General features: G+C 40.9%; 2 protein-coding genes across 6 annotated transcripts in view; one reads left to right on the forward strand and one right to left on the reverse strand.

The window, feature by feature from the left end:
- The window catches only part of LOC140924397 (UDP-glucuronosyltransferase 1A6-like), a 15,410-nt gene extending 12,578 nt beyond the window's left edge, over positions 1-2,832 (forward strand). For 4 of the 5 annotated variants that reach the window (XM_073374431.1, XM_073374429.1, XM_073374430.1 and 1 more), the window contains exons 2-4: positions 963-1,569; positions 2,259-2,465; positions 2,540-2,832. In XM_073374431.1, coding sequence (XP_073230532.1) covers positions 969-1,569; positions 2,259-2,465; positions 2,540-2,832 — 1,101 coding nt within the window. In that variant the 5' untranslated portion in view covers positions 963-968. Of the gene's footprint in view, positions 1-962; positions 1,570-2,258; positions 2,466-2,539 lie in introns of those variants that run through there. The other variant, XM_073374426.1, reaches the window with a different exon arrangement.
- Positions 2,833-5,832: 3,000 nt separating this feature from the next.
- On the reverse strand, positions 5,833-10,446 carry LOC140924370 (alpha-(1,6)-fucosyltransferase-like). Its single transcript, XM_073374402.1, has 4 exons — positions 9,127-10,446; positions 7,930-8,106; positions 7,191-7,341; positions 5,833-6,290 (listed from the first exon to the last, which is right to left on the reverse strand). Exons 1-4 carry the CDS (start codon positions 10,242-10,244, stop codon positions 5,979-5,981), a joined length of 1,758 nt encoding a protein of 585 aa, XP_073230503.1. The 5' UTR covers positions 10,245-10,446; the 3' UTR covers positions 5,833-5,978.
- Positions 10,447-10,474: the final 28 nt, after the last annotated feature.

Here is a 10,474-nt window from a genome sequence, read left to right on the forward strand (position 1 = left end):
ATGTATTTCTCTGAATTTTCCGAAAAGCATATTGGGTTAAAAGGATCTTGAACAAAAATTTTGGCGATCACTTTTTTTATGCCAACTTTAACATTCTCCTGTAGGCAGGCGAGAACCAAGGTGTTTTCAGGGCACCCTTTGTCATGCTTAACACAGACTATCTGATTAGACGTGTACAGAAACTCTGTCACTTCTTTCTGTGGCATTTGTTGCACCGAATGGTGGTCTCCTAATTTGATTGCCTTTTGTTACTACGTACCACCAAGCAGTTAACAACCTGAAACAGACACTGATGGAACAATGGATTCTAATACAAAATCAGCCTTTGCTGAAAACCGTTTATTTGAAACCTCCGATAATATCGTACAAAAGAGGTAAATCCCTAAAGGATACGCTTGTTAGATCAAAAATCTAACTGTAAGGCTATCATGCGAGGCGACCGCCAAAACCACACGAGGAGTCCGTGCAGGCCTGTCACTCACTTACTCTCTCTGTCTGATATATCCGCAGATTGAGCTTGAATTCCTTCTGTTTCCGTTGCCATTTATTAATAAATGGTTAGCGTTTCTAGACATGGAACACCAAAGAGAAAATTACCATAAAAATGGCGGTCCACCCGACGGAGTCTCTCCCAAGGTTCCCACGCGTTCTAAACTCGTCCCCAGTCGTCACCAGTTCACTTGTGAAGATTAGTCGCCAGGCTTAGTCGTCGGAAATGCGTGAAATTACAGAAACGTCGGAAATGTCTTGATAAACAGTTAATGGAAATCTCTCCAAAAGTTAGAAAATGGTCGAAAGTCAATGTTCCCTTGTTCCCGAATATCCCTCAACAGTTCCCTTGTTCCCTAAAAGTTATTTTGAAATATCCCTTGTTCCCTAAAAGTAAATGGCGATGTTCCCTTGTTCCCTAAAACCCCTGGGAGGCCCTCACTATTTTATTATTCAAATTTTTTTCGACTAAGGTTGCAATGGTCGTGTCCTCGGACAGGCAAAGCAAACGCGGTGACAAAATCCCACATAAGAAGTTTCAAGTGCCCTTCAAACCCGGCTTCATCGAAGAAACTTTGATAAGACCTGCACTGGAAGGAAACAAACATATGATAGGATGGAACGCGTATAAGCTTCACCTGACAATGTGCGAAAGTCTTCTTAACAGCACTGAACTTCTTCAAGAGCTAAAGGATTTTGATCTCATTGTATACGACTCGTTTGGTCCATGTGCAGTTCTGTTAAGCGATCTTTTAAGGCTTCCAAAAGTAGCAATCTCAATCACACCACCGAATAACCCTTTTTCTATTTTCCATATGGTTCCTATGCCTTTGTCGTACGTACCAATACATCAGTCTGGATATTCAAGCAACATGACTTTCATACAGCGGGCTGTGACTGTAGTTTCCTATTGCCTAATGCAAGCTCTATTCGAGATTCTCTATGTTCGTTCATATGATGCGCTGATGGCTAAGTTTAATATTAGTGCGGAAAGAAGCTTTAGGGAAAGTTTTGGTAACGCCGAACTGGTGATTTTCTTAGCGGATTTTGCCATGGAGTATCCACAGCCTCTTCTACCAGGTGGGTTTTATGCGCCTCAAAGACGTACACAACTTATCAAATGTGTTTGTACCCTGCGAGCAGATGCCCTGCTGTCTTCCTAGATAAGTCGGGATGAGGAGAAAGGGACTTGTCTAGGAAGATCGAAGGGCCTCTGCTCGTAGCGTAGTGTATTTGTCGTCTCCCAGACTTTATCGCAATGACTCCAGCCCGTTTACTTTCTCAGAAGTTGGCTTTTTTTTTAGAGTTGAATTGTCAGGGAACGCATCCAAGTTTAAAAAGAAAAAGGAAATTCTTCTTCGCACGTTCACTTCCCCTATGAGACATCGCGTTAGAAAGATTCACCAGAATTCACGTCAGTAGTCGTGCAGGGACGACAAAAAAATGTATACTCCGCGTAGCAGGCGCAAAAAAAGCGGAGAGGAGAGGGAGAAACCGAAAGAAACCAGGGGGAGGGGGAGAATTTTCTTTTCTTCCCATTCCCTTCTCTTTTTGTCCCTCCCCCGCTCCCTTTTCGACGCCTTAACTTACTTTGTCGTTCAATTCTACAGTTACTCGAACGACCATAGTCACAAAACTGAATGTTAGATAAGCCAAAAGGGAGTTATTTGACAATTATGGTGCATGAAAAGTTTTGATGCTAGAACATTGAGCGCAACACGGCATGTTATATTTTCCTCAATAAAATTTTTTGTGTACTTATTTTTTAGGTAACGTAATGGTTGGTCCGATCACTGTGAAAAAACCCAAGCCGCTCCCCCCTGATTTCGAAGAATTTATCGGCGATTCAGGAGGGCATGGCTTTATCGTGGTGTCGTTTGGGTCTTATGTAGAATCGGTTCTAAATAAAGAAAAGCTAGATATGCTGGCTACGGTGTTTGGGAAGTTAAAGCAAAGAGTGCTTTGGAGGCTAAAAGGTAGGGAAATAGTGCTTATAAAGAAATCACATTTACATTGAAACATAAAACAATCCTTTGTTATGATTTCTTAGATTATGTTCCCCCGTCTCTAAGTCCAAACATCAAAGTAGTGGAGTGGTTACCTCAGAATGATCTTCTGGGCCACAAGGACATCAGAGCGTTTGTCTCCCATGCGGGACATAACAGTGTGTGCGAGTCTGCTTATCATGGCGTCCCAGTGGTAGCAGTTCCGCTGTTTGCAGATCAGTTCTCTAATGCCAAGAAAGTGGAACAATTTGGTCTAGGGATCGCTGTCGATCATGAAACAGTGGATGCCCATCAGTTATTCAAGACAATTGAACGCGTTGCTACAGAACCGAGGTAAACAAATGTACTTTAAATGTTTTACAATCTTATTAAAAGAACTACTTTTCAGTTAGCTGCGTGGTGCAATTACCCCAATCACATCATAGATCTTAACAAATCGAATCAGTAGTCAAATTGAACTAAAAACAGGCATCCCTGAGACAAAATCGGGAAAACTATAGCAAGACTACGCTCGACTGATTTTGGACTTTCTCCCAATTAGCCCGCGTCACCCTAAACCTTCTGAATACAAATGGTTTAAACGCATGCTATCTTCCGATAGGAGTCATAACTGTTTACAGACATTGTTTTTGTAACGAGCGAAACAAAAGAATCTTTTGTTTCAAGAACCAATGCGCTTGTGTTTGGCACATTAATATCTATAGGTAACGTCAGCGTGAGTATCGCTATATGGTTGAGAAAGTGGTGCGAACTATTTTTCGTTCACTCACGTAATAGAGGTTTGTTAAGGCGATGAGAAAAGCGCGGAAAAACTGCTGCTTCCAGAAAGAGCAATGTTGGTGTTGTATGCAAAGCAATGTCAACGACGCAGACATAGGATAGCAGGCCTTACGTGTCTAGCCTGCGAAAACATCCGTTTCTCTTCGCTCTTCGCCGCTGGGGGCGTTTCGCGAGGAGAAACGGATGTTTTCGCAGGCTAATTCGTGTCGAGAGGAATGGGAATTGGTTGGAAATTCAACTTCGACGCGTGCGCAATTGCACCATTATTATTATTGGGCTGCCTGTGGCAATCAAGTTCTGAGCACCGTGTATTTTGAAAAAAGACAAAATGGTGGCCTCATAACTAAAGGCCTGTTTACATGGAGGTGGGGGACCCCAGGTAGGTGAGGTAACCCGCTTTGGTGGGTAACCCGCCTGTCCACATAACCTCTCATTTTAATTTGATCACGTTTACATTATAGGTGGGGTGACCCGCCGCATGTTACCTCACCTATCTGGGGTCCCCCACCTCCATGTAAACAGGCCCTAAGAAGGCGTTGCTTGTCCCGTCTCCTGCGATGGGGACTATCGTTTGACTTTTGAGGGTATGGGGGTTGTCACTTCAGATATGAACAACTAGACTGGAACGCAAGGAAAATTATGACGTAAATTTAAGGCCCTTGCAAACGGACACAACATTGTTGGATGTTAGATGCTGCGTCCGTTTACACACCCTGTTGCATGTTGTTGGGAGTTGTTGCGCGGAGTTTGAAACTGGTCAAACTTTTGAGCCAACGACTCCCAGCATTTCTTTTGTTCCGTGATCACCGAAGCGTAGCGCAACAATTGTTGGATCCGTTTGCACAGCTCTTCCAGCATTGTTGGCCGGGGCCACGTTAGCCTGTGTAGCTGGCGGTATTGTGTGGGTGCGAGATTAAAGTTTTGGCGGAGGAGCCGTGTTCCAAAAAAAGGGAGTAGGGACGAGGCGGTTGAAATACCGTATTTCTCGAGGCTTCGCCGCTCGTGACGGCTCCGCCGTCAAATCTTACTCGACTACTACAGAATACCGCCAGCTACGCAGGCTAGCCACGTACACTCATTTCACATGGTCTCCTTGAAGTTTACGAAGTCTTATGGCTTGTATCCTTCCCACGATGCACTCCAGGTTCCAACGTTGTTGGGAGTTGTGGCCTCCGTTTGCACTCCACTGTCAACACTGACGCAACAACTCCCAACATTGTACTTGGGCCGTTGAGAGTTGTTGCGTCCCTTTGCACGTAGCTAAAAGTTTGATCGGTTTCAAAATTTGCGCAACAACATGCAACGGACGCAACATCCAACAATGCTGGGAGTTGTTGCACGGGGGCTTAAACATAAGGGAGCTTTAGCAACGACGACGGCGACGGCAAAGAGGACGTCAAAAAAGCAATAGGTTTATTACGCAAAACAACAACTTTGCACGTGCATCACGCTTTTTTGTACATTTCTTTACCGTCCTTGCACGACTACGACGTGAAAATGCCTAATTGGAAGTTTTATGGAGGACGTAAACAAGCGACGACGAATCTCTTTTTCTCTCTCTAGACTTCAGTGCGGTCCTCAAGAAATCAACTCCAGGGAAATTCGCCTACACTTGCCATTTTCAGCAAATTGGAATAAACGCGACAAAGATTGAAAAAACGGGAATTCACTTTAAAACTGACGTTTTCGCTGCAGTTGCCGTGGTCGATGCTAAAGCTCCCTATAAGCAACTACTACGGCGACGACAACCACCGACGTCAAAAAACAATTAGAGGACGTGAACTTACGACAACGAATTTTCCTTTCTCTTTTTGGACATGAATAAAGTCCTTAAGAATTCAACTCGCCATGAGACAAATTGACACACTGAAGGAGTCTACATGACGCGAAAAAGTTTGAAAGGCCGCAAATTCATTTTTAGCGACGTTTTCATTGCCATTGTCGTTGCTTAATAATTCCCTAATTTAAGTTCGTGCCAGTTTACGAGCCATCCTTGGTGTAAAGTAATTTATTCGTCTTCTTTGTTTTATGGACTATTGTCAGGGTTAGGTTCATTGTTCAGGATGTTTTGTTTTCTTTGTTTTACATCAGCTGTGAGTAATTAATTATATTATACCGGAGATGAGCCCAATTTACCCAGTAAATGCTCCTCCGTTAGCAATGAAAGCAACCCTTGTGTTACGGAACTTTTGTTTTTTATAATCGTAAGAAGTTACCTAGAAGTTCATAATATTTATTCGCTTTGGAAGTTAAATTTCGTAGTGAGTACTTGGTAAAGCTAAAAATGTTGACTTGAACTGCCTACTCCAAGTACATTTGAATGCTGAAGGATCGATATGGCCTCCTTTGGGGGCTGTAAAATACATATCTTCTTTAAAATACTCTTGAAAATGTGTGTGCTGGTCTTCATTATTTGTAAGTGCAGAAAGACAATAAAGCCATTTTTACAAGGATAACAGTGGTAGATCCAGACCGTCAGTTAAGTGGGGGGGGGGGGGGGGGGGCGGGGGGTCATCCACACCCTGAGATAAGGGAGGGGGGAGGCAGTGTCAAAAAAATTTTTTGGGCCCTTCAAGCCTCAGTTTGGTCTAAAAATAAGGGGGGGGGGGGTGGGGTTGTCCCATGGATCCACCATTGGATAAAACATTCAAAAAAATAAAATACAAAAAATAACTACAAAAAACTACAACAGTAAAGATTTGCCTATGCTCCTGCATAGGTTGGAAATTCCTCCACCTCCATAACATCTTCCACTTTGTAAGACGGAAAGAGGCCATCGCCACCTCTTTTGTGGTTGACACCCTTGGAATAGCCATCCCAGTGATTACCAGCAATTCCTATGCGATCTCCCTCATAGAGATTAATTTCAGAGCTTCTTTGTGACTTATGAGGGTAAATGGCACGCACATCATGACCCGACTGACCACCAAAGTAATAAATATCATCAAGTGATTGGAATTTCTTAGATGCGTCTGGATGCATTGACTGCATAATTTCATAGGCCACACGGCAAACCTAACAAATGTATTTAAAAAAAAGACAAAATGAGGTTTGAATGAAACAAAATGAAATATAGAATTTTTTTAATCTCATGTGCCAATGTTAAGGTAACCTGAGGCTGTGCTCTAAGAAAAATTGCAGGGGGCCCTGTGCCTTGAATCTGTGAAATCCAGGGTGCCCAGCTATTTTTTCTATGAAAAAACTAAGATTTTCTAGTTGCCTGGGAGCAAAAGTTAGGTACCACAGGCCACCAAGTGCTGCTAGAGTACAGCCTTGGCTTTTACCCTACCCCTGCCCCCCCTGAATTTTAGCTGTTGGTGTTTGTCCAGAATGGATTTCAGATGTAAAGGATAGCAGTATTAATTTTTTTTTTCCTTTGTTTGTAAGGCTGCTATTGTGAGAGAAAAGGTTAGCCTTCTGCAGTGAGCTATTACAAGGTGGTTCCAACTTTTGAGTCTGTGGATAAAATCCTATGGTGTGACAATTCAAATGAAAGCTACTGAGCAGCACTTTCCTGTGGTACTGTTAATTATGTTGTACAAGGTGGTTCTAACTTTTGAGTCTGTGGATGAAATCCTATGGTGTGACCATTCAAATAAAAGCTATTGAGCAGTACTTCCCTGTGGTACTGTTTGTTATGCTGTACAAAGTAGTTCTAGATTTTGAGTCTGTGGATGAAATCCTATGTTGTGACCATTTGAATGAAAGCATTGAGCAGTACTTTCCTGTGGTACTGTTTATTATCCTGTAAAAGGTGGTTCTCACTTTTCAGTCTGTGTATGAAATCTCATGGTGTTACCATTCAAATGAAACCTCATGGGTAGCATGTCACATGGTGTTTTTTTTTTTTAATTTTACAAAAAGCAATTTCAATATTATATACTTCTGGGTTTGAAATGAATTTAAAAGTCTTACCTGCGATGAAAATGTACACACCAAAAAGTCACATTCTGCTAACATCTGGATGTCAAACACAACACCATGCAGAGATGAGTCGGAGTAGCGTGAGTTAAGCCCAGCAGATTTAGAGATCTCATTGTCACTTATAAATTCATAGTTCTTGTACCTGAAATGGCAACAACACACTTGTAAGAAATGTGCACTCTTGGCTAACACATGTGCTGGGTGGGTGGTCAACAACTACTGTATCTACAGTCTAACTCCATCAGTTTACGAGGTGTCCATATTGAGTGGGTGTCCGTATGGCAGTGATCTACTGTGCAAGAGCAATGTGACAACAAAGACTAGACTAGACTAGCAAATTTTTGTACCCATGGGGTTTTGTGCTCTATTTAAACAAGAAAATAAAGTTATCCCTGATACTAACATTGATTATGGGATTGGTGTGTCATCCAGACCCTGAGATAAGGGGGGGGGGGGGGGGCAGTTTGGTCTAAAAATAAGGGGGGGCCTCCTTCCTTGATCCACCACTGTTTTTTCCCAAAACTGGCTTCGATCATAATGTTTACAGTCTAGGCCTATTTTAGAAGGATTTGTATGGAGTCATCAGAGCATAACATTTCTACGGACAAGCTGATTTTTAGCACGTGGTCTTTTTTCATATTCTTCTTTCTGGCTATGCTAACCAACCCCATAATCATACAAGGGAATTACGCAGTTAGGTTTTTAAGGCATAAATACCACAGAAACATACTTCTCTTTTGCTTCAGGCAATAGGTTTGAATCATCAGTGGCGAGATATACTCGTCTCTGTTCAACAGTTTGAACTCTCTCTAACTTATTGTAGTACAAGTCAACCCAATACATGTATTCCTCAATACTGTGAAAAGCTGCTTCTGTGTTTATCTTGTCTGTTCGCCGCACTTGAACCCTACAAAAAAGAAAGAAACCAAAATGAACATTTCAATTAGCGTAAATATGAAAAACAACAAATTATTTTACAACCACCTTGACTATATTTTCACATTTTTATGCTCCCTTTGAACTAAATTTTATCATTTGTGTGTTTCTCTGACATAACTTTCAGGTTAAATTTTTTTCACCTTGGTTGATTTTTTTATCATTAATAATATTATGTGAACTGGGACTAGCAGACAGCAGAAATTGAGAATCAACCCAAATAAAAAAAATACATCCTGTCTACTTTAACCATGCTCTCCGGAACAAAAACATTTCTGACATGCAAGCAGCCGAAAACTTCAGTAATTTGCAAAATGCATTCATGTGATGCCAAATCATCCATTTTATTGAGTTTAGGTTAGTGCAGGTCTTTGCCTAGCCTGAATTTCATCTGATTACTTTGAGTTGTTATTACTCCCTCAGGGAGTAATAGCGACTCGAAGTAATCGGATGAAATTCAGGCTAGTCTTTGCCTATAAAGATCTTGTGACACAGATGAAGGGTATTTTTACGTACTTATATTTTTACTAGAGATCTGCCATTTTAAATTTTCAACCAATTTTCTCTCTTTAATACGATAATTCTTTCAAAAATAATGTCTTTGTGACAGTCATATTTTAAAACTCATAAAAATGGGAGAAAAACGTGCTTTAACTTAATTGCCTTTGAGATATTCCTCATAAAATAATAAAAATTAATTTACTTTTGATCTGTTATTAATCTGTGGGCATTCTAAATATGAGACATTGGTTAAAAATCTTTAAGTAAAAACTAACAGGGGGAAGCTTTTTATTAATTATGGATAATTAATAACTTTTAGAATTTTAAATTCTGGACTCCAACAGCTATATAAACAGAGTGTTTGTTTTATTAAAAAGAATGAATGCATTTGTATTATGCATTTGTATTAAAGCATATGTATGCATATTTGATCCACAGACATATAAGTTTTTCATTCTAAATAACTAAAAGGTTTAAATAACTATCTTACCCAACAATGGGTTTCTTGAAACCAAGCAAGGATCTTTTCTTGTCAATTTCTTCTTGAACTTGAGGCGCATAACGAAATAAATATTTAGCAAACTGCCCAATCCACCACACAAATGGATGCCCATGAATTTGTTCTATTCGGCTTGCTAAGTCTTTTGGAACTGCTAAAGGCATATACTTAGGTCTCGGGAAAAGGCTATCTACAATTGGCAATAACACATTCTGTTCATTTTTAGAGGCATCACCACTCCATCCGGCTACATGCCCTTGATGGCTTATACAGGTTTCACTAACTGGCTTAAAAATGCCTGTCCAACCATTAGATGAATATCTCCAGCCACTCGAGTCCACTATCAGAGTTCTTTCGAGGCCATAAGCAACAATGAAACAGTACATTAGATGATGTACCTGGCAACCGTAGCCACAGCCTTTGTTTAACTGACATACGAGCTTCTTTGCCGTATTGCAATCTTTTGGGTGCTGCAAGTAACGAAGCCTTCTTTGAACAAGATCGCTAAGGAATTTATGTTCTTTTTCAGCCCAATCTTGTTGGCCATCCATCGTTTTCAAATTTTCAAAGTTGTGTGATAGTAAGTGGTGCATGTCTTCCACCGTTCCCATAATTTGGCGAAGTTTCGATTGCACTTTATCGCTAGCGATCTTGTTTACCTTGGTTATTTCTGAACTTACAAAATACCATAATTCTTTCAATGTTTTCTCTGCTCTTCTCCTTGTGATTAAAAATTCCCTGCTAGGTGGCCTAAATTCATTAGAGATCGCCGGACTCTCCTTCGACCCTTCGTCGCGTTTCACGGCGGCTGATGATGATGATGATACAGTAACAGACTTCAGTTTACGCTCCAATTCCACATTCTTCTTTTTAATCTCCGTAATTTCGACCTCCAGTTTATCCTTGAGGCCTTCAACCTCGGCTAATTTCTTTCTTAGAGCCTCGTTTTGGCTCTTCATTAAGTCTAACTGTCTTTCTTTCTGTAACACTACTGCCACGTTTCGATTTGAGTCCTCTACTACGGACAAAAGCTGCCAGCCCATGTAACCTAGAATAAGCAGCCATATCGTCACGAGAATAAAGATATATTTCCAAGTTGCTCGTGTCATTTATCTTGCCGGTTAATCGATCCGGAATCCTGACAATGTGCTTTTATGAATCTATGAATCGTACTCTTGTTTGGAGGTGTGGAAATTAAGGTAAACCTTTTGTTAACGAAATTTTAACTTGAAGACTGTAAAAGTAAAAAATGTTTAGGAATATTCCGGTGAATAACCAGTCACTCATCCGCTAAGAACCCATCTTGTCTCGAATTTTTCCTCTCAACATGTTCAAGTGA

This window comes from Porites lutea, chromosome 14 (genome assembly GCF_958299795.1).
Source record: "Porites lutea chromosome 14, jaPorLute2.1, whole genome shotgun sequence".
In the NCBI taxonomy this organism is placed as follows: domain Eukaryota; kingdom Metazoa; phylum Cnidaria; class Anthozoa; order Scleractinia; family Poritidae; genus Porites; species Porites lutea.

Excerpts from the sequence above, each read along its gene's own strand:
- LOC140924370 (XM_073374402.1), bottom strand. The coding sequence starts at position 10,244 with ATGACACGAGCAACTTGGAAATATATCTTTATTCTCGTGACGATATGG. Across the intron at positions 8,107-9,126 it reads TTCAAGAAACCCATTGTTGG|GGTTCAAGTGCGGCGAACAG; the intron begins GTAAGATAGTTA and ends TCTTTTTTGTAG. Across the intron at positions 6,291-7,190 it reads TGTGTACATTTTCATCGCAG|GTTTGCCGTGTGGCCTATGA; the intron begins GTAAGACTTTTA and ends TACATTTGTTAG.